The sequence below is a fragment of the Tinamus guttatus genome, unplaced genomic scaffold (genome assembly GCF_059628265.1).
Source record: "Tinamus guttatus ecotype Peru unplaced genomic scaffold, ASM5962826v1 Tinamus_guttatus_pri_ptg000247l, whole genome shotgun sequence".
In the NCBI taxonomy this organism is placed as follows: Eukaryota; Metazoa; Chordata; class Aves; order Tinamiformes; family Tinamidae; genus Tinamus; species Tinamus guttatus.
This window is the reverse complement of record NW_028288781.1, coordinates 6422185-6446340: the sequence shown is the minus strand read 5'-3', so window position 1 is coordinate 6446340 and position 24156 is coordinate 6422185. Positions and strand designations below refer to the sequence as shown.

The window sequence follows — 24156 nt, the reverse complement described above, 5'->3', positions numbered from 1 at the left end:
TCACCCGCTCCGCGCCTCGCCAGCAGCCGCTGCGCAATCAGCGAGGCCGCCACCTGCGCCCGCCGCCACCAACGGCCGCGAGGAGCCTGGCCCCGCCCCCACCAACGGCCGCGAGGAGCCTGGCCCCGCCCCCACCAACGGCCGCGAGGAGCCTGGCCCCGCCCCCACCAACGGCTGCCGCGAGGGGCGGAGCCAAGGAGAGGCACCCCCCCCCCCGGCCGCCGCTTGGCCTATCGGGACTCGTAGTTGCGCTGCACTTGCTACCGCGCAGGCCTCCCGCTGCCGGACTACATTTCCCAAGGGGCTCTGCGGTAGCGGCGGCGCTCGGCTGAGAGGGAGGCGAAATGGCGACGGCGGCGACGCGGGGGTGCGAGCGGGTCTGGCGCCGGGCGTGGTGGCATGGTCTCTTGCCTGCCCCAGCTCGGGCCGCTGCTTGTCACGCAAGAGGCGGGACGGTGCCTGCAGGGCAGAGCGGGTAGGGCACCAGGGCGGCGCGGGGATGGGGTGATCTCCCACCTTCAGTGCCCTGCCGGGGCCTGCAGGGTCTGTTACTAGGTCGCCATCGCTAGGCAGGAGCGGTCGGGAATCGTTTGAAGTGCGCCTTTTTGAAAGAAATGAGTCTTAGGATGGCCGGAAGCACTATCTCACACCTGTCTTCCTTATCCTCTCCCCCCCCCAAAAAAAAAAAAAGAAAAAGTAAAAGATAAAGAAATACTACTATAATCATGTTGTGCCTCAGTGTCTGTTACCTATGTCTCTGGCAACATCTCCGTGCAGCACAAGTGTTTTAGAAAGCATTAGCATCCTCGTGTGAGGAATTATAAGCAGTGCTGGCACCAAGGACTCCAAAATGCTCCAAAATATTTTTTGAGGGGAATTCTGGTCTAAAGGAAACTTTCTTAGAGGAGGGTGCTTGAAGCTTTGACAAGGCTGTCTACAGCTGAGTGTCTTATTTTTGCTTGCAGATGGAAAAAAGAGTTATAGTAGTTATGGTCTGTGCCGCACTTTCATATTCTTTGTCAAGATTCAGGTTCCCCTGCACAGTTGATAGCCTAAGGAAAGTTATGTAGAGATTAGAAGTTTACTTCTTTAGATTGGTTCTTTGGCCACAGAATAAAAATAAACTTTGAGCAAGCACGATAAGAATCTCTACGTTTCTCATCAGGCTTGCAAGCAGAACTCAGGGACAGTTTGCGGTATGTACCCTTGTAGGTGAGTGTGAGTCAGCTCACTGATGAAGTGAAAGCTGATGCAATTTTCAATTTTTAAAGCCTTCAGGTGAGGGGGATGCATTTCTAAAGCATGTAAGAAAGGATAGGAGGAAGGGGCCTAAAAAACAGGGAAGGACTTGCCAAATTAATATTGCAGTAAGCAAAATGAAGTACAAATTGGTCTCATGTGCTTTATTGTCACTCTTAAATAAGACTAGAAATCAAAATGTTAAATAGGTGGTTTAAATATCCACTATCTTGCTCTAGCACTAAAAAAAGATACTGCAAGCAGAAGGTTGTGCAGGAACTTAAGGGCTGATCACTTTTCTACTTGTTGAGTGCTTTGGTCATCCATGAAGTGCTGTAACACTGACATTATACTTGTTTCAGATTTAGTTTACTATTTAGAGAAGTGTGAGCTTTTTTTTTTCTCATTGGTCAGATTTGTTTCAGGCCTAATGCAGGGAAAAAAACACTAGAGTTTACACTTACTTTTATACCTTTTAGTTTTTTTTTCCCCTGCCATAAAAATAGATGCTTACTTCTTTTTATAATGAAATCTGTTACTCCAAGTTGAAAGATTTCTTCTTTTTAAATCATGTCTAAGAAAGCATCAATATGCTTTATAGTGAATCGACTTATTGTCTTTGCAAAGTTAGTCACCGGTTCAGCAATTGATGTGAAGTATCCAAGTTATCAATACATATGATAATATATGGTTTGTTTAATTAAAAGCGCTGGAATTGGCATTGGAGCCTTAGGATTCATAGTCTGAAACATGGTTAAAGAACTTTTGGTTTTTATTTAAATAAAAAATGTAAAAACTCGTTTAAACATTTGAAATACACTCTTTTATGATAATATTTTTCTTCCTAAAGGAGCAACATGAGTCTGCATCGCTAGTTTGGTGTTTGTAGGGATGTCCTCAGCTGCTGGAGGGCAGACACAAAACTAAAATCTTGGCAGTCTATTTTGTTCACCTTTAGAAGGAGCACTATGCTTGATATATTTGTTTAATGCTTTTCCATAGCTCACTTATCTGCTATAGCTATCTGGGTACTTATATTGCTGAAGTATCCTGTCATAGAAATGTGATTCTATCACTGAAATATTATTTTGTGCCACTTCATTTGTACAAGGCCAGATAATTACTTGCAGAAACTGTCAAGCAATTCTTACTGTAAAGGTGACCCTTTTCTCTTGTCCATGTAAAGGTTATGGATGTGAGAACTGCAATTACTTTTCAGGTGATATGGAGAAGCTCTATTCTGCTCAATATGTTCAGAGAGCAGTAGCTCTCTAGCTGAAATGATGATTTCTCTATTATCAGATTACTAGTGTTTATGCTAATGTGCTACCAACATTGCTCTGGAGAGCCACCTTTCCCAGCATGCCAGTGACTAGCTGTCAAAGAATACATAATTTGTTATGCCACCTGTCTGTTGGAGATTTATAAACTACATGAGATGTAATTGGTATTTAGCATGATTTTGTGATTTTCATGGAGCATTAAATTAGGGTTCATCAAGCATGCAAGTTGCTTCATTGCTTCCTGCAAGATTTCTCATGTAAGAAAGAGTTAAAGGTTTCAGACCATTCTTACCGAATTATCTCCTATAGAACAAAGACACTTTGCCACATATTTTCTCTGTGCATTTATTGGGTTTGTCCCTGGTCTCCAGTATTGTAGCACAATTTCTGCCAGTGAACTGTAGATACATTTACAACTCCATTTGCAATTTTTCTTTATAATTGTGACTTTTTTGTTAGAAAGGAAAAGGTTTTTTTATTTCTTATATCTTTCAGGTGATTATGGATGTTAACATGTCATTTGTACTTTAACTGTATTTCTCTCTTACTTTTTCAGTCTTGCTTCCTGGCTGCCAGTTGTGGGACTGGAAATTCATGCGCAAATTAGCTCGAACTCAAAACTTTTCTCTGGTTCCCAAGTCCAGTTTGCAGCACCTCCTAACTCCTTGGTATCTTTCTTTGATGCTTCTTTACCAGGAACCTTACCAGTAAGTTGTGTTTCAGTTTAATTTATGTTAGATTTTATGTCAATCCTTTAGTTCAGTGGATGACTGAGTACAGTACTGATTCCTTATTCTTCCTAGGATTTGGCTATAGAAGTGCTTGTATGTATTTTTCTGTTCGTTGATTGTTTCATAGTATGAAGTGCCTATAATGTTATTTCTTTTCAGTTTACCCTTTACCCTCGCCTTAGTTGTCACTTCCGATACTTGATATCTTCTGCTAGGGATTAAAAAAAAAAAGGAGTGTCTCTTCTATATATTGAATGACTAGCAGTGTTTCTGTCAGATAAGAGTTGGGTGTATTCGGTTAATATACCACACAGAAAATTCCTTGAATATGAGAAGGTACTCAAAATCAAATGAAAGAAGAACATCTTAGATTTTTAAGTGGTGATTTTATGATACTTTGCCATGCTTTGCATGTTTATATAGCTGTCATTTGCCATTTGGAAGGTCTCACTACAGAGTTACTTGGTTTTCTAAGCAGAAACTTTCTGATTTTGGAAACAGTCAACCATTCCTATTTACACTGTAACATAATTAGAGAAGGAGGAAAAAAAAAGAAATGTGAAATTTTGCAGGCTAACAAGTTGGAATGGTATGCTGGCACTTAGCAAATGAGAATGTATTAGTGGCTGCATAATAAATTTCTAAAGTCACAGTTTAATTAATTAAAAATGTTTTGTTGTTTGTGATGGCAGGGACAGTGCTTCGTAGAATTCTCTGGGAACCTAACGTATTTAATACGAAAATAGTGGTTAGAAACTATAACAGGTACTCCCTACTTGGCCATGAAAATAAATATTGAGTGGATTTAATGTTGCCTTGTGGAACAACCATGCAGAGACTATAATGGGGTCAAATTATTTAATGCAAATATACTCTCCTGAATATAATGCAAATATACTCCTGAATGTATTTATTAGAGTGGAGGTTTGAATTTCAATTTCAAGTATATATTTTTAGTCTACTTGAAGCATTTATTTTCTTCACCATAATGTAGTCTTAAAGAGTATTCCGACATGGCAAATTAACTTATGGCTAGATTTTTAAGGGCTTGGTATATACTGTGTGATGTTTAAAACAAGAAATATTTTGATATATTCATTCTGCATTTGCAGAGGTATTGAAACTTGATGAAGTAGAGTTCAGATGCTGATAGAATTTGACTCTGATCTCAGTGTCAATCCCGGGCTGATTTTTGGATCTAATAATGCAGAAATGTTGACAACTCTGTAGAGAGAATGGGAATATCATGCAATCATTTGATTGTAGAAAAATCTAGTTAGACTTGAATATGGAAATATTAATCACAAATAATCACAAAATTTAAACTTACACATACAAGATCTCAGTTTTAGGTCTTCTGCTTAGAATTTTGTTAATGCACAGAAATCCTAATAAATTGTCTAATACTTTTCTTCAGTAAAGTTGAAAATCTGCTCAAGAAGGAATAAAAATGAGTATTTGTGGAGAGTTTATTTTTTTAGTCGTTACTGTTTGTCCAGCATTTGTTTTGGTTCTCTCTCCTCTGTTAAAGTGCTTTACCAATAAGGCTTGGGTATGGCCTTTGTGAGGATGTCCCAGTTCACATAGGCTTTGGCACAGATGGTAACTGCACCTGCGGAAGCAGATTGTTAAGATAATTTAAAAGTAGTAATCCCATTTTAGCTTCTACCAGCTGTTTTTATCTGCAGAAAGAGATGAAAGATTTTTTTGAATGGCAGTAGTTGTGAAGGTAAAGTAGAAAATGAATGCTACAAATGCATGTTCGTGCATGATAGAATGTGACATAGAATCTTGTCTTTAGTCATGGCTTTATTTTCTTGTAGCACTTCCTGCACTAGTAAATTAATGGAGAACTTTTTTTTTCTGATAGCAAGTAGGTGGGCTTATTAGCTTAGAATAACAATGTGTATTTTTTGTATGATAGTAATATCTTAAATGGTAGTGTATGCATTTTGGTGTTTTTTGAAAAATTTTAAATATTGTTTAAAAAAAGAAAGTAAAATCTTTACATATGACAATATCATTGCATGCTAAGACTATCTAGGGGGTAAAATAGTTGGCCTTTCCTTTAAAATCTGCTTTGATGAGATATGAAAAAAAAAAAAGGAACAAATTTTTAACAGTACTGAAGAATACATTAGTTGTGCTACTGGTAACAGAGAATATCTGGTGATCTAAGTGTCTTTCTGGGACCTATAGTGACATGTTAGGATGGCCACTTTCCTGTAATGCACTGCAGTGGGACCAGCAACAATGGTGCTAGCAGGAGCTTTTCAGATTGTCCCACATTTCTCTAGTGAGAGTGGGCATTATCCTTTGCTGTTGCTGTACTCTGCATGGGTAATAGAAGAATCTGTTTGCCCCTTCTCTGTCTTTCCTTTTCATATTTTCATCCGGTATTATAGTATAGCATATTTTATTCTGCTTCTTCAAGTAGGACCATCACAAACAGCATGTGTCATGGCCATTTCACTATGCCACTCTCCTAATGTGCCTCAGAGAGAGCTACATGCACGAATAATCCACGCAGACGCGCTCCTCTTTGAAATGAGGCAGAGAAAAAGATAGTTGCAGCAAAGCTTTGATGAAAAAATGAAAAAAGGCAGTTTCAGTAGTGAGACTGAAAGGCACATACCATCTTGCTATACAGGCTTTATTTTCATGCTTCGCGTTCAGTAGGTGTAATAGAACTTCTCACCAACAGAACATGTAGCATCTTACTCAGATTATTGCATGGATCTCTTTTTTTTGCTGTTTGATGAGAGTCCTTGGAATTTTATGACCTATGCAGAGGTGTATTTTTTTTTACTTGGTAGAGGGACTTGGCAATGAACCTAGCTTGGTGTCTTTAGAAAACCTGACATGAAGAAAGTATTAAGCTACATTTTGGCAGCATATAGTGGAACACAGGTACCTTTAGAATGGTGTAAAGTTCTTCTGAGGATCCACAAAGAACCCACTTACCATCTGATTTACCCTTCTTCAAGAATTATTGAAATCCTTATAAAGATTTCTAAAGGTGAGATTGGGCTCACAGAAAGCAAATCCAACTGTTCTCATGAATTGTGATCTGCGTTCACAGCCTTTGCTGCTAATCATACCAAAAGATGCATTATTTATCTTTGCCTCCTTCGCGACTAAAATGGAAGTATGATCCAGTTACTTTGTAGGCAAGTATGTTAAGAAGTAATCTAGGATTTGCATTACCAAGGTGGTTTTCATTAGTAAATATTTAAATGAATCTTAACCCTACAATCTTAAGGATTTTGAAATCGTTGACACTTTTGTTTGTACATTTGAAGCTCATTCCCTTCACAATATGAAGTCTCTAAAAAGAAAGAGTTTTCTGAACACTTGGTAATGATCAAGCTCTGTTTCCAGTGAAGAAAAGATAAATTTCTTCTTTCGTCAGAAATAAAAAGTTTGTGTTGAGCACTGCTGTAGAACCTCATGTGAGATGCTTGATCCTATCTGAATATGTTTTTTTTCTCTGTTACCTTAGACATCTTTGAGTACCTGAGAACTCGCCCATTGCTGCCGATGTACTGTGTTCTCGTTTCAAATTTCTTTAGTATTCCTTCTGTAAATACTGTTGAAAATAGGTATCTGACCCTTCTTTCAGCTGTATAATGACATTCCTGCAATGAAGTGCAGCTTTCTCATGGAACGAAGTAGTGCTAGAACAGCTGTTAACCCCTGATTCTGCACTGATTCTGACAACTTAAGCTTTGACGTCTCCAAAGCTGGGGATGTTGCTGCAGCAGCAGGCAGTAGCTGCGAGTGTGTGTATCATGCGGTTGCCTTCCCTGCCTGCAACACTGCACTGTGGAATGGCTGTCCAGTGACTTGATAGAGGTGATACCCAGCCTTGAATGTGGAGGGTGCTTTAGTGATTCCTACTACTGCAAGGCTGCATGTGTCCTTGGCAATGACATATACCTTGCGTATTCCCAGATGTCTGGAGTGATAAGTTAACTCCCTGGTTAACTTAACCCTGGTAACTCCCTAGTGAATATGGGGTATGTTTAATATCCGGGATTTATCTGAGAAGTTTGCTTTCAAAAGCACTGAGAGCTGTCTGTGTTATTTTGATGGATCTATCTTTCATCTATCCATGTTGGAATGGAAACAGTAATTGAGACTAAAATGTATGCTTTACATTTTAAACTAGATTTTTGATAGCTGGCACCTGTTAAATCTGGTGATTGCAACAGCTGTTTTGCCTACTTGTGACTTCAGTTTTATTTTGACATTCCTGCTGACATGCATATGAACTTACTTTTTTCTTTATACTTTGCTTTCAAAAACCTTGCTTCTTAGCTTGCCTTTTGGTAACTTATCTTTTAAATTACACGTACCTTTCTTGAGGACTTGGGCAGTCTTCTGATCTTTATATGCACGTTGGTTGAGCTGCTGTAATATAAATCTTTTGTTTTTGGAAACCATGAGATGCTTAGGTTGTTGTATCCTTCAGCACCTCTTCTCAAAAGATATTAGTGGCAGTGCTGAAGGAGAGAAGGTGAGAGCATCTTTGTTTTAAACCATTTGCTTAAGTCTAGGTTCAAGAAAGAAATTCTATAGAAATTCTATAGAATTTCTTTCTATAAAAATGGGATAATTGTACACAGAAAAACTAACCAAAACAAACAAACAAACAAAACCCAGATGTTTTCTTAGAATTTGATGATACTTATCAGATGGTATCTGTCTCAATCTTTTCTGTCCTGATAATATTATCTGCACGTAGATAAAAATTCAGGAAGTCTTTTTTTTTTTTCCAAAGAAATGTTATACTTCCCCAGTTACTGCAGCTGCTTGGTTCAACTTTATTTCATACTTCAAGTATAATGCCATATAATGGCATTTTTTGGAGGCACCTTTGCTCTTGTGTTTTGAAGTGTTTGATGACTCTTGTCAATACTCTTCTGTCAAGTTTTGGAGATGTCCCTTCCAATTGTTTTCTCTTTGTTGCTATATCTCATTTATTTGTGAGAAGTTGAAGATTCATTCTATGAAGATTCATTTCTGTCGAGGCTAAACAATTTCTGCAGGACTTTGTCTCCTTAGTACCTCTGCTCTACCTTCAGTACCTTCCTTCCCTTTTGTTGTTGCTATCTTTCCCTCATTCATCCTTAACAGGTCCCTCTGGCTAATGTAAACTTGCCAGTTAGAACTGCATCGAGTTGATAAAACATCTTACTATCACCTCTTTCAGTAGGTCCTTCAGTGCATCAGTGATGTTATCTATGTATTTTTATCTCCTTTAGTGTCTTTTTCTTAGTGCCTTTGCTTTATGCATTTTTTCTACTACTTTGTGGGCATTTGCAGTGTCTTGTTTCCTTTCCTTCAATAGTTCCGCTACTGCCGTTATTGTGTCACCTTTGCTAGTGCTGAACAGCAAGACCCGTTACCTGACAGCACAGATCAATGACCCATCTTCCTGGATTTCATCCAGAATTGCTACTGAAAAACACTCTAGCCTTTTGCAAATATTGTATCTTAGTGTGCTGGAGATTATCTTGTCATTAAGTTTGAACTATGAGTGGACATTTTTGGATAGGCAAATTGTTATTGCTTCTGTTACCAGTTATTTTGTATGCTTTGGTAACTTTGAATTTGATTTAAATTTTATGCCAGTATGCAGACAATCGGTTTGATTCCAGGTGTCTCACTTTGGGGAACTCCAAGGTAGTATATACATGTGTCTGTGTATGCAACTAGTGTTCTGCTAAGCAAGGATTTCTGTAGCAAGCACTGTTCTACTGTTTTTTTTGTTTGTTTTTGTGTTTGTTTTTTTTTGTTTGTTTTTTACCCTTTTGGCTGCAAAAGAGCATCTTGCTTCTTCCTTCTTCTTATTAACGATTTTTTTTCTTTGAAGATTTTTATCATTAAGAAGTTTTTAGGAACCAGTCTAACAGTAATGACAGAAGACTGCATTTTTGTTTTCATCTTGAGTAGTTGTCTGGTGTAATGTTGCATCACTATCGATTTTACATATCTTGTTTGAAGCTTATTTTGGTACAGTTAGGCTGTAATTGGTTCCTAGGGCAAAAATAAGTTCTTTCATTGTATTCTTCTCCCTGATTACGAGCCACCTTGCCCCCTGCAATATATTATACCTGTATTTTTGATTTTGACAGGGATTATGTAGCCTGCTGTGGGCATTTTATTAGTTACACATGCATTTTTTGCCATTGTAACTGTAGTTTTATGTGCAGAGACATGGCAATTGCACTACTGGCTAATACTTTCTGAGCCATTTGACCACATTCAGCTAAATTTGTCTCAAAAATATTAAATTTGTAGAGGTTTTTGTGACTGTACTATGATACTCTCCTTTTTTTGTAACTCTCCTCCTCATAGTTATTGTTGCAACATGCAGTATCTTTTCAGGCCAAATTAGCAATGAGGCTGGTGTTTTAAATACAAGACTGTTTCTTTTTTTAAAAAAAAAAACAGTATGCTTAGAGGGCTGGGTTTGATTCTAGACCTGTTGAAATAAGTGAGTCATTTGGGATGTGATTAGTTCTTAATGAGTGTCCTATCTACAAGATAGTTTTGGTCTTCTGTGTGGGAAGAACATTGAAGTATTCATCTGCAGCATCGGAGTCAAGGATTGCAATCACAGTTAGACCCAGTAGATGTTGGAACGTTTTATTTTGAGGCTTTACTTATGAATGAACTTCAAAGAACCATATATTAGAGCCAGCTAGAACTTTTAACAAATGGGAATGATAAGACTGAATATATCCATTAGTGGAAGCAAATAAAAATTAGAGGGATATGCAGTAGGAGTATCTAGAAATATGATTAGATGTATCTGTTGAGGTTTCTGAAGATTACTGTGTGGTCTACAGAGAGCTGGCTTAATACATTGCAGTAGTTCCTACTTCCAACTGTTACTCTGAATGAGAAGATGATAAAATTAAATATTTCCTAGATAAATAGTCCTATGCTTAATTATAAGATGATGATTTCTTCATGTTTATAGGTGGGAATGAAAGTCTTCTTGGGATAGCCAATTAATATGGAATTACTTTATTAAAATTTGTAAATGTATGGCCTGGAAGCAAAGGAACTTAAAATTTCTAGGGAGTGGAGAAGATGTAAAGAACAGGCAAGTATCAGAAAAGGAGATTTTTTTTTTTTTGAATTGTTCTTTCATTCCTTTGATTCTCAGTTACCATGGTGCTCCAGTGCTCTAGCAAGGTAATGTAGCTACATGGGAAATGATGCTACTGTTAAGGATGTTCATGTTTTTTTAGGGCAAACAATTAAGATTCATTTGTGGTATCTTTTTTGGAGTTTCTTGAAATAAATACCTATGAGAGAGGTCTACTTTTTAGAAGACCAGTTATATTTAAGAAGACTTTCTAGGCTTGTGTTTTGTCCGTAGCTATTCCAGGAACTATATAGCTTGCTTTCTATGTTAGCAAAGGCCAGCACTTTGCTAACATACCAGACTGGCAGCTTGTCAGTTCAAGCCTGTAATTTAAATCTTTGGTGCTAGTCAAAGCTGTCAACTTAATAACAGCTTACTACATAAACAAGCTGGGGGAACTTATTCTAGGTCATTAGTATGGGAAGTTTCGCATACCGAATTGATGTTTATTACTATAGATTATTTGAAAAGCTAGACTTGTTTCGGAGAAAAATGGTAGTTTGCCTAACCGTCTCTTCTTTATGTACACAGCTTTGATCATAAAATACTGGGACAGGTAGTAGTAAATTAGTCACTTTGGAAATGGAGAAAAATTAAGGAGATAAGTTTTGATTTTTAAGGAAGTAGATGGCCATCAGTTTTTTTTTTTTTTTTTGAGTCAAACGGGAAGGGAAGCAGATTGGTGTGGTAGACATCTCAATATGGCACTGTGGAGACGATTCATTTTGCAATGTCTTTTATCGACACAGAGGTCAAAAAGGAAATAACACGGAAAGTTTTGCTAGTGCATGAGTAATGATGTATATACAGTACTCAGACTGCTAAGATGCTATCCACTGGGGCACACATGCATCACATTAATCCAAATGCTTTGTAATACTTTGTTGAAAATAATGGATATTTCACTTTTTTGCCAGTTTTTCCCCACAGCTACCCAAATGGCTCACCAGGAGTAGTGCAGAAGCCTGCTAATGTAAAATATATGCGGAAATTATTTTCTTCAAACTGAAATAATACTGTCTGTTAGGCTAATGACTAAAATATGCTCTACCCTGTTAGAAATGAAAGCAGAAGAGCAAATGGTCAAAGGTGGTCATTGTGCCGTCGCTAGCAAAACTCCACCTGTGTTTGCTGAACCTGCTATGGACTGAGTGCAACTGGTGCCTTGGATTTTACCTTGCTTTCAGATTCAGAAACGTTCATAATCACTTCCCCATAAGGAAACATTATAGCAAGATATTGGGCATTTATTCACTGCTTTGGTGCAGGAGTGTTCTGAGTCTGCCCAGTCCTTATGGAGCCCTAATGGTATTTGGTGATCACCTGTTAAAAGGCCTTGACTGGCACAGACTTCCTTAACTCTTAAAGTTGAGTAGGCTTGTGCTATAAGGCTTTAGAAGAAAGAAGCATTGCTTATGCAGTTAGAAATGTTATGATATTTTACACATTCAACAATTGGACTAACATTATGATAAGCTCCTTAAACAGTGTAAAAAAAATCTGTGCTATCTGGAGGATAAATACTATTTTCATAATTTAACTGCTGAAAATAGAAGCATGTACTAGGTAATGAACTGCAGCTATGACAGTAATCTAAATTAGCATTTTGAACTTGCTTAATTTAGTTTACAGTCATGACTAATTGGCTTCATTTGGCTGCAGGTCAGCATTTCTAGGGGAAATAGTTTTTTTGCTTTCCTCTTTCAAAATTTGCTTTATTTGTCTTTAAAAAAAATAATGAGTATAATCTGCCTCATCGGTGTTCTAGTTAGAACAGGGCAGTGTTCTAGTTAGTCATAGATCTGAAGCAGTTTTTAAAATTCTGTAACGTGAAGAATTTTTGTTACTTTCAGTTAAATTTTGATTTCTCAAGTATTAGAGGACTAAAGCAGAGAGAGCTCTTTTGCAGTGAAGAAGGTGATGAGAAAAGTGCAGCTGCTCAATCTGTTCTCAGAAGTCAGGCTGCTGTGTATGAGAAGCGAATACTCAGAAATAGTGAGGAACATAGTTCTTTAGAGCTACTCTTTTATTTTCTGCTGAATATAGATGAAGTCTTCTAAATTCCTGTACCTGATATGCCTTTAGGGGTCCTTGTGGAAATTGACTTTTTGGCAGCTATACAGAGCAAAATAAGATAGATCAAGTTGTGCTCTTGTTTCAAAGCACAGTAAATGGGAGCATGCCAGAGTTATGTAGGGCAAATTCAGTCTTTTTTTTCCCCCAGTTTTATCAATTTAATGTTATCTGCAACAACTGTTAAAACACTGAGAGTACGTTTGAAAAAATCATTAACTTTGGGACCCTGCTTGTTAGTACTTTTTTGGAGTAGAATTATTTTTCTTCTCAGAATCCTTAGTGTGCTGGGTGGGTAAAATGGTGTCACACAGAATGCTCTAGATCCAGAAGAACTGCAGCCCTGGTTTAGCTCCTTCATTTCTTTGCCAGGTCTTGCTGGGTCTTCGATTCCTGTGGCATTATGCAAGAACTTAAAGCCCAAGGGTTCCTTGGGTCCTGGAGATACATGTGTGCCTGCAGGATTAATTGAGGTCTCTTTGATTTCTGCTTTAGCAAAGCATGTAAATATGCTTAATTTCATCCGTGTTCAGCAAAGCACAGAAGTCTATGTTTAAATTCTCAGTGTGGGTGCAGGTATTCTGCGGTATTCTACAGAAATGGCACCCCAGTCTCTAACTCAGAGACCCTGTGTTCCCAGTGAGGTGGCATCTGGATACAAGTCAATTATCATTTGCTGTGATTTCTCTTTTGTGTATTTTTGAGGAGGCAAAACTACTGGTTTATTCACAAAAATGGCAAGCTAGAACAGTGCACACCTCCTTTGTGGCATGACAAATTGTTTTTTCATCTTAAGACTTTACAGATTTGTAGCTACCACTGTTTAAAGATGAATAAGCACTACCCACACAAGGAAAGAGATCCAATGTCGGCTGAAGGCGAGCAAAGCTGTATATACACTCCATGTAAGGCAGCATGTGGGAGACACGTTTGTTACATACTGAGTATCTGAGCAAAATCATGTGTCATCTTTTCTTAGGTTCTCAACAGGAGATGTGTAGAAGCCGCAGTGATGACAGGCCTGGCTCTCAATTGCAGCATAAACAAGAAGTCCTTGTTTGACAGAAAACACTATTTCTATGCAGATCTGCCTGTAAGTATGCAGTATAGCTGATTCCTTCACAGCTGTAGGAAAGGTCAGGTCTGGAGTATGGATGGCAATAGGGTATGAGTGAAGAGATGCTTATTCTGTTTTCAGTCCAACAGGATGCTGCACTGTGCACTGATGAATAGACAGCTGTACCCTGGTGCTCACTGATTGAATATGATTGCTCTGATTGCTGACTCCTTGCTTAGCTGCACGATTCCAGTAGCTTAATGTAATTGAATTGGGAGTTGAAGCTGCTCTGCCCCTTAAGTTTTCCATTCCTGGCATTTAGTACTAATTGTCTGTTAGGGTAAAAGCAGTCTGGTCATGGTCCTTCATTTAAAATTAATGTATAACAAACACAGGTTTCAGAGGTATAGATGTAATAGTGTCTTTTTGCTGTGATTAAGGACTTAAAATATTTAATTTCTCTGTTAAGACTTGCTCGGTCAGGGTTCCAGTGAATTTAAAAGTGAGTCTTTGTATGGTTTGTTGGTAGCTTTCATATTTGGAATATTTGTAAAGTTGAATGCATTTGCTGTGGATGTAAGAATTAAGAACATGACTTCTGTAATTACAGCAGGATGCAGCAGAGTTTTTCTGTTTTAATGACGTTAAAGCTTTCTAATTATGAACAGTCAGTGTGTTTGTTCTCGTTGTCATTCAACTTAATGTTAACCTCTCAAAGAGAGGAGCACTAGCTTTAGTTCATCTGATTTGTGGAGGTAAAAGTCTGATGACTACTTTAAGAGAATAAATCTGCTTCAATTTGATCTGCGATAGATCAGGTATGCTAGGTTATCCTGTCTTTAGGTGAGGTGTCCCAGATATTCGGAGAAGCAAAATGGGCGATTTCTCAGATCTTAAGTCAATGTGTAGAGGTGCTATGTTATCAACCAGACTGCTTTCTCTCCTGCCGTTTGTTCAGGCATTGGAGATGCTTCAAAGTTGCACAGAATTCATACATTCAAATACATTTGCTTCCCACCTCGGATAGAGAATGGTATTACAGTTGTCCACTCGAGATCTCGATCTCAGAGGAGATCTGAGTACTGATTTATTCTTTGTCAGGAGCCTCTGTTTCTTAGTTTCCCTTCTGTGAAGTTGACCTAATTGCAAATTTTGTTTGCAGGGATAAATTTATTAATGTTTGTGAGCCATCAGGAGGTCTTACTGTTGGATAGTGAGCTATGAAGGATATGAAACACACCAATTTATTAGTACTTTAATTGCAAAACTGTCTCAAGGACCATTTATAGATCTGAAAGAGGAAAAAAAAGTAAAATAACAAGAAATAAGCACAACTTTCAGAATTCCGTTATACATCAGAAACATCACAGATCTGCTTGCCTGATCTGTGAACCACAGATTTGGTGGTTCTGTGGTTCTGCTGTTAAACTGAAAACAATGTCAGATTTTCTGAGGGTGTGTACACACCGTGCGCTGCCATTGCTTGCTGACATGAACTAGTCTGGTCATATAAGCATGCAAGTTTGGGTCAAGGAGTTGCTGACACATTTTATTAGCTTGAAATGTATAATTTTGGTTTTCTAGTGGCTGGTTTATGTTATTTAAAGCGCTGACAGTAAACTGCCTGACATGCATTTCATACAGAAATGGTCTAGTTGGGAATCCTGTAATAAGATGCAGAGTTTAGGCTAATGAGCTGTATAGAACAGATAAAATAAATCCTACTCTTAAGGTCTTTTGACAATGAGATTATTGTTAGTCCTGAAAATGAGGCATTGGATGGGAAATGGGATTCTTGTTATTTATTGTCACTCACTATTTGAAGCTCTTAAAAATCATTTTAATGAGAAGCTGTAGGAGGTAGGAAAAGCTGTATGCTTAGCACAGACTGCAAAGAGTCAGTTATTTTTTATTATAGTGATTATGGCTAGAAGGTCAGGCATTTCATCGTCTATATAAACTGAGCTGCTCGCTGTGCCAGGCCGTTGCACTCTACTGCAACACACTGTCACCATCTCCAAACTTTGGAGTAACATCCTGCCTCCTTGCAAAACAAACAAATGCTCCTCCCAGTTCATTGAAATCTGGCACACTCTTTTTTTTTTTTTTTTTTTTTTTTTTAGTTCTCACCACTGATCTTGCTAGCAAAGAGGCAGAGATGCGGACTCTACCTCAACAGAATAAGTTATTCACTCCTGTATTCTTGGATTAGTGCAGTGATTCAAATACATTGTCACTGCCAGCCTTTTGTCTGACTGCAGTTTATTCTTTCAGATGAGTCTGCTATGGCATTTTTCAGCCTTAGGTGAGGTTTCAGTGTTTGTTGCAGTTTAAATTGCTGCATTAATGAAACTGAGATTTCTCTTTTTTGATTTTTTTTTTCTTTCCTTCTGCCTTCTTTTCCCCCTGATAAAGAGGTGCTGAACAGGCAGAGACAAAACAAGCTGAACTGTCAGCTTGACAGGATGATGAGTGATAATCCAAGCTTGGGGTGGAGGTAGAGTTAGTGTCTTCAGATAGGATATAACATGATCACAGAATCACAGGCTGGAAGAATCTCTTCCAGTACATTTCCTGCCCCAAGACAGTATCAGCAAAACTTAGGTCATCTGTGACAAGTGGATGTGTAGTTGGTTATTGATCCTTTCTGCATTGGTCTAGTGTCTTTATACGTGTCCTTAGTGCTCTCCTTCCTCGCCCACCACCCGCTCCACAGATACACAACTTGTCACAGTTACTTTGAATCTCATCTTCAAGTTTGCTTCCTTTCCAGTGAAACAGTAAAGCTTGGGAATTTGCTTGTACATGCTTTCTAGCCCCTTGCTTTGGTCACTGTGGAAAATGTTGCATTTTTCATTTTTTTTTCTTAGTCTTTAATATTGCATTTGGTTGCTACTTCCTGTAAAGTGAATGTTTTATCTGACTATACAGCTAATGTTGTTGACAGGCTGGCTATCAAATCACTCAGAAAAGAGTTCCTATTGCAGTGAATGGGAGTCTTTCATACAGTCTCTGCATAGACAACAAAATGAGCCGGATGGTGACCAAAACCGTGAGGATTAAGCAAATCCAGTTGGAGCAAGACAGTGGAAAGAGTCTTCATGATGACACAAGGAGCCAGACTCTTGTTGACTTGAATAGGGCTGGTAGGCTTGGATTATTTTCCTATTTTTTCCTCCTTTCCGTTTAAAATTAATTTTTAAAGGCAAATAGGTGACAGGGAACATACAGAAAGTTAAAACAACCCCATGTCTCCCTCCCTGAAAAACAAAACACAACAAAATGACCGTTACATTTGCAGCAGGGGAATGCTAGCAGTTTAATCGTCAGTGGGCCTTTCTCATGGTTATTGGCTGATGGTATTTGGAAATAACAAGTTAAAAATCTGCCGGCTGCAATTTCCCAAAGCTGTCCATCACACAGAGCCACTAAGTCCAGAGAAGTATATAAGCTCCTGCTACTGCAAACATTGTTTAAAAAAAATCACAGACTCTTAATGAGGCAAGTTTGTGTATAGAAGGAGTAGCTGTTGGAATCATGACTGCATGAGTCAGATATTTCTTTTAACTGATAGCTTTGGAAAAAACGTAGCAAAATCTCTTTTTAAACTGTAAACTACATGAATCAAACTAGTGCCCAACACAGGCAGTAAGCTGGATGGCGAAGCCTGTCTGAGACTCCATGCCTCAGTGTCCGTTGCTCTTAAGCTCTGAAAATCGGATTCTGACACTAGAGTATATCTGTGCTAGAGTGCAACAATTCTGTCTGTTCCAAAATTAATTTAAGAAAAATCAAATTGAATCTGAGATCAGACTGGCTTTAAATAGGCGTTCTCTGAAAGAAGGGCAGAGGAGTTTTTCCTTCTGTTCTGCATGTCATCAAGGCTGGAGGAATGTCCACAGTTCGCCTTTAAAAAATAAAAGGAGGAAAAGGTTTTGTAGCAATCTGCAGCTAGGCCCATTGTGACAGTTACTAAATAATACATGGGGTTTTATTGTTTTCCAAAAGAAGCCCAAGTGCTTTCATGTGTTTAGCCAGTTGCACTCTAGTACGCCAAGATCAAAAGCTATTGTTGGAAATCTCTTGTCTCTTTTGCTGATAGGAGTTGGCCTCATGGAGGTTGTCATGGAGCCTGATATGTGCTGTGGGGAAGAAGCAGCTGCAGCAGTCAGAGAGCTTCAGCTTATTCTTCAAACACTTGGGAGCAGCAAGGCAATCATGGCAGGTATGGAACAGAAGAAAGGCACGTTCTTTCTAGGAGTTCTGTGGCTTCTGGCTATTTTGCTCTGCTGTTGCTTGACACGACCTTTTCTCCCTGCAGTTTTTAAAATCCTCAGAGCCTATCCCAATGTCTGCCATGCTTCAGGTCTCCTTATGGGTCTGCCTTCCTCTGTAGAGCTTTGCAGTGTTGGATTTTATATCACCTCAAATTAATTTTGAGAGTAAATTAATAAGCAGGATGCTTCTGGAGTCTCCTTCTCTGGAGACCTTCAAAACCCCCTTGGACACAATCCTGTGCCACGTTGCTCTAGGTGACCGTGCATGAGGAGGGGGGTTGGACTAGATGACCTCTAGAGGTCCCTTCCAACCTTAAGCATTCTATGATTCTATGATCATGTTGTAAGCTGTGTGACAGATCTCAGTTGGTCACAAGATGGGTGTAAGCAGTACAAAGTGTCAAAGTGAAACAGTGTAAATGACAAGCTGTGGCAGATTTGTTTAAGAACTGGTACGATTTGGCACTTTACTCTACTTGATTTCTCACACTCCTTCCCTGGCCCCTAGCATTATATTCACTAGATCTCAGCTTCCTTTCCCAAGAGGGAGAGCGCTGCTGATCTGGGGAGGTGAGGCAGAAAGTCACATAGGTTCATGCTGCGCAGCTGCTTGCAGATACCAGTCTTGGGCGTCACCAGCCAGGGTCCCTACACTCATCTGTGTCTGTGCAGCGCTCTGATCTGCAGGATCTTTCCCTGCTTCCAGGATCTCTCTTTCAGTCAAGATCTTCGCTTTCTTTCTGAGGTCACTTCTTTTTCAGAAACCCTTCCTTTGACAGCAGCTCTACTTTCTGGACCCCGAAGGGCCCAACTTTCCTTGTCTACAGAAGCACAGTGTTAAATCAGCTTCCCATCTGGTAGTTCCGTCCCCCTCTCCGTCCCCCTCTCCGTCCCCCTCTCCGTCCCCCTCTCCGTCCCCCTCTCCGTCCCCCTCTCCGTCCCCCTCTCCGTCCCCCTCTCCGTCCCCCTCTCCGTCCCCCTCTCCGTCCCCCTCTCCGTCCCCCTCTCCGTCCCCCTCTCCGTCCCCCTCTCCGTCCCCCTCTCCGTCCCCCTCTCCGTCCCCCTCTCCGTCCCCCTCTCCGTCCCCCTCTCCGTCCCCCTCTCCGTCCCCCTCTCCGTCCCCCTCTCCGTCCCCCTCTCCGTCCCCCTCTCCGTCCCCCTCTCCGTCCCCCTCTCCGTCCCCCTCTCCGTCCCCCTCTCCGTCCCCCTCTCCGTCCCCCTCTCCGTCCCCCTCTCCGTCCCCCTCTCCGTCCCCCTCTCCGTCCCCCTCTCCGTCCCCCTCTCCGTCCCCCTCTCCGTCCCCCTCTCCCTTTGTTAATTGGAGGATTCAGAATGTGCCACTTTTGCTTAGTGTTACCACAATTTACAACCAGCCTATGGTTGCAGCTGGCAAGTAGCAGGCTTCTGCTTGAGAATTCAAAAGCACAATTTCAGGCATTCATTCACAAACACATGTACAACCAAATATGTGCTGCCTGCTAGTGTTTACAATTTAAGATTTTTTTTTTTTGACTGATGGTTGGCCTTACTGATCTTGCAACAAATTCAGGCCATAGTATAAGTGGATGCATCTTTGGGGAGCTGAGTTAGAGCAGCCCATGTATCACCCAAGACTAATATGACCCAAGCAATGTTGGCTAGGGATTTTAATCTGATGTAATGATTCAAAGAGTGTGTGTAGAGGGTAATAATTGCTAGACATTATATATTGACATGGTGCCTTTCTCTGCCTGCTTCTTCTATCTGAATCTTTTCTAATGCTGGTTTTACACACATAAGATGGGGAGTGGTTGTTAAAATTAAGCACTCATTTTGCACACTTCTTCACAGACCTTGGTAGATGTACCCCTATATTGTCATTTATCAGTCCTGAATTTGGCCTTAAGAGTTGTGTTAGAAACACACTATGGTATCTTTTGCTGGAATGAGATTTCTGACTTTAAAAGAGAACTCCAGCACTGGAAATATTTTTCTTCCAGTATAGTTAGTTTTAAAAGTATTTGGATTTTTTTCCAAGTGATTATTTTTAAGGGTTTTCTACTGTGGTTCTCTCTTACCTTACTTGTTTTCAAATAAGAACTTTACTTGCTCTAATTTTACTTTCTTTGTACTTGTGTATTCAGTGAATACAAACACCCAGTTTTATCAACTCATTTCATTAACAAAAGGCAAATGACAACATGATTTCATTACAAAATGATCAAATGGGAGAGGAAGGGGGGCTCACAGGGAAAAAAAAAAGCCCTTTTAGGAGCACATTGTGCCTGGCTCTCCTTTCACTTATGGTTGATTATCTTTATTTTCTTGTCACATTGACACCTGCATCCAGGCTGTGTCTCAAAATGAAGCAAGGGCAAGACAAGAATATTCCTCTGTTGGAACAAGCACTCCAAAGAACAAGCCCATACAAAACACTTCTCTTGAAAGAGATGTTGGGCCGTTCCAGCACCTTTGTCCTTCATTTACGTGTCTGGCAAGATTCTGTGAAGACAGGGAAAAATAATGTGCTGACATCCAGCCTACTTTTACAGAGTGTACTAAGGCCTCTCTAGGCAATTTACACCCATTGACCTGAATGGGTTCTAAACTGTAGATTTCTTTTCAGATTTAACACTGGGCTGTTTTGCATTTTCTTAGTAGTGCTGCTGTATAGAAACATCATGTTTTTTGTTTCTTTTTATCTGTATTTGAAATTAAACAACAAAGAGGAAGTCTAGAGATGTTCTCTGTGCAATATGGAAAAAAATACGTGTCTTTTATAGTGTCACCTTTTATATTTCTTCTCTGCCTCCTCCGACTAGCCATGGTAAACTTGTCTCCTTTGAAGGCATATCTTTAGAGGCACAAAACTTGCAAGGACAGAACTCTGAGTTACTTGTGCTTGAGTCATTAGCCAATTTTGGACTGAGAATGTGGTATTTTTTTTACATGAAACTTTGTATTTGGTGTCACTTTTTGGCAGTCAGGGAAATTTCTTGGAGGAAAAGATTACAGTTACTTGAAGCAAGGAGAAAAAAATAATAATAAAAAAACATTGTTTCTGACATTTTGTCCTTGACCTGTAAATTCCCAAGGACACTTTAGTCAGTCCGTTCAACATAACTGTATGTTTTTTTCCTTCTATGCAAGAATAGTATGCATCCATCCAACTGTAATTGTAAAAGGTGCTTTTGTGGTGTTTTAGAGGAATTGAAGCTTTCAGTTTACCACTTTACATGACTTGTCTAATTCTGCCCTTTCTTTAAAGGCTGGGAATCCAAACCTCTTCTCGCTATATAGCTTAGAGAATCTGCCCTTTACTGTGCTACCCAGTTTTCTCTGGGAGGAGTGATGAGCAGTGCTATTAAAAAAAGGTTGCAATCCCAGAAAATCTGGAATGATTGGATCAGAGGTTTGAAATGGAATCACAAACAGAAAGCTATTATGAGATGGTTGTTACTCGTTTCAGAACATATGGCAGAGCGTTATTAATGCTGTGCACATAATGTGCAGTTTATGGTGCATGCCAAGGTTTTCGTTCTAGTATACTGGGCAGACTATCCTGTTGATGAGGTTTCCTTTCACAGAGGGTCAGCTGAGAGTGGATGCCAATGTTTCTGTGCATCACCCCGGAGAGCCTTACGGAGTGAGGACTGAAGTGAAGAATATCAATAGTGTACGATTCCTGGCAAAAGCAATAGGTAAGTGATGATAACTTCATTACTGGAGCACTGTAGATGTTTTATCTGGTCTCAGTAAGTGAAATATGTCAGGGTCCTGGGGGCACTAATGGGTCTTAATTGCCCTGACTGGCCTTACCTGGGACTTCCACCGCAGCACTCTGCCCATGGGTCCAGGAGTCATGTTTATGCTCAGTCCTGAAGTACATCATAGGTGTCCATGTCCTACATCATAGGTCTCCTGATGGACCTTGCACTTACACTGTACTGTTATCTCCAATCCTGTTGCTGGCCACATCTCCTGCTGCTTCTGACCGGATGTCCTGGCTAGACCCAGGTCCCGATGCATCCCTTCACCCTGGCTGAGACTGTTGATGAACCGTGTTACTAGCACACAGCTCAACCCATCCCTAGTCAGTGAGGGCACTCCTTGGGCTAGGGTCATCCTTGGCTCCTGGCTTGTTCCCGTTTGTGGAACAGCCCTGCTCTTGCTGCATCCTGACAAAATATATCTTGGTATGGGATAATCCGGGGGTAGCTGCCATGTTAGTCTGCAGTTTTCTTGCAGAGAGGACCTTATGCCTTCAAGAAAAAGAAAGCGGATGATTCAGTATTGAGCATGTTTAGCTCTGATCTATATTATCAGTAGCTCTGTGTCCTCAGATGAAATTGATTGCTGTTGGTTGAGTACAATAGTGTGTGCATTAAGTTCAGAGAGCATGCAGCTGCAGCTTGGGTAAGAGCAAGGAAGGATGATGATTACATCTCCAAAACAAAACTGGCATGAAGGAGATGAGAATTCTCATTGTAAATATTCAGCTGGTGATAGGAAGGTCACTAGGAATGTGTGGCTTGGCTGCAGTGCCTGGGATAAACATTTTCTGCTTAAAGAGAATGAAAGGGAGGAAAACATGCAAAGGAAGTAAACTGTGCTGAAGAGAGAGGCAGTGACTGATAATTTTGCCTGTAACTACTGGCGTTGATTTCATTAAGGTTAAATCAACAGACCTTTCTATTATTACACAGCAATGAAAAGGGAAAGTTAAGTGTATAAAAGCTAATAGTGCAGCTAGCTAACCAGCTTATTCTTTTTTGTTGTTGCTATCAGACTATGAAATACAGAGGCAAATTGAAGAACTTGAAAATGGAGGAACAATTCTGAATGAAACAAGAGCCTTTGATTCTAAGCTTGGGTGAGCTCTTATTTTAGAACAATATCGGGAATAGCAGTTCTAGACTGCCAGGGATGTCAAGTGATATGATCAGGAGAGATAACATAGTATCACTCAAGTTCAGTCTTTTAAAGTTAATGTTCACAAGCATAGTCCTATCATAGACAGTCATTTATTCTTAAAGTTGAGGCTTTCACGTAACACATTACATGCAGAGTCCTGGCTTTGCAATCTAAATGGACAAGATGGGCAAACAGTGGAAGGGGAAATGGACAGAGAGAAGTTAAGTGACTTCCCTATAGACTCATAGTGTCAAGAGATTGGCAGATTTGGGAGCAGACCAAAAATTAGGCCACCACAACTCTCCAGATTTCTGAAAAGGAAATTAAATTAATCTGTAGTCTGTGATTTCCTTATTTTTTCTTTCCCTTCATTAAGACATCCAGTGAGGATGAACTGGAAAGGCTGTAGAATAGTGCCCCAGATGCACTCACTTTGTAGCCTCGGAACTAGCAGACAGATTTTACTTGCTTTACCAAGCAAACATCCATGTAATACTGGGACTAATGATAAATGCTACATCAAGCAATGTTTGAGTGAAAATGACTCTTACATACACATATGCTTTGAAGTGGCTGGTGAAAGCTCTCCTTACCTTTTTGAGGTGATGTTTTTGTTTTGTGATTACGCCAGAAATCTCATTCTGTAGCATATCACATACTGTGTCTAACATGTGTTGTTTTATTTCAGGTGCACTATATCAATGAGGGATAAAGAAGGAAAACAGGATTATAGGTAATTTTTAAAAATAAATTTAATATTTCAAGGGCACAGATCTTATTTCCCAGGACTATGCTGCGTTCTGCTAAAGCTCATAGATCTTTCCCACACACTGGAGCTGGAGTACATTAGCGCAGAGTGGATAAGCTGAGGGCTTGCTTTGTGATCAAAGGAGTGCCCTCATGTAATAGAAACATAGGAATATTCGGTTAGGAGACTGTGCCTCTTTATGCTTAATTCTGCGATCATGGGCACTGTTTGAAAATCCTAGCTCCTGTTAAAGGGTGTCAGTCCTCATAGGCAGATGTCTTCCTTGAGATCTGCCTAGATGTACTTGAGATACTGTCCTGCTGAGAACTACCTGCCTTTTATTAGTGCAAGGGGGCAACCATCACCATTCGATGGCTTCAGGGTTTGCATGAGTGCTCTGTAATCTACTTTTAGCAGAGTCAGCTGGGCTCAGTCAAATGGTAAAGAGCCATGGAAGAAGGAGCTACCCAGAGAGCAAGGGGACCAGGCATGATGACTGTCAAGAGGTGGTGGTGCTGGGAATAGGAATTGGGACAGCACTGCAAAGCAGGAATTTAGGGAGCTGACAGCTGCCGAGTGCCCTGGAACAGGAGGTAGCCCCGGTGGTGCCTGGATGGGGAAGAGTCAGCTCGGTGACTGCTGAGGGCTCTGAGCTCCTCTTCTCCAGGGTCCCCTTCTCCTGCTTGGTGCATG

The 24156-nt window shown here is 40.0% G+C and overlaps 1 protein-coding gene across 1 annotated transcript in view; it reads left to right on the top strand.

Annotated features, from left to right (window-relative positions):
- The first annotated feature begins 344 nt into the window (after window positions 1–344).
- Window positions 345–24156, top strand: part of GATB (glutamyl-tRNA amidotransferase subunit B) — a 38914-nt gene continuing 15102 nt past the window's right edge. Inside the window, exons 1-8 of the mRNA XM_010213105.2 lie at window positions 345–475; window positions 3079–3229; window positions 13468–13581; window positions 16493–16691; window positions 17648–17770; window positions 21389–21502; window positions 22590–22674; window positions 23404–23448. Coding sequence (XP_010211407.2) covers window positions 345–475; window positions 3079–3229; window positions 13468–13581; window positions 16493–16691; window positions 17648–17770; window positions 21389–21502; window positions 22590–22674; window positions 23404–23448 — 962 coding nt within the window. The remainder of the gene's footprint in view (window positions 476–3078; window positions 3230–13467; window positions 13582–16492; window positions 16692–17647; window positions 17771–21388; window positions 21503–22589; window positions 22675–23403; window positions 23449–24156) is intronic.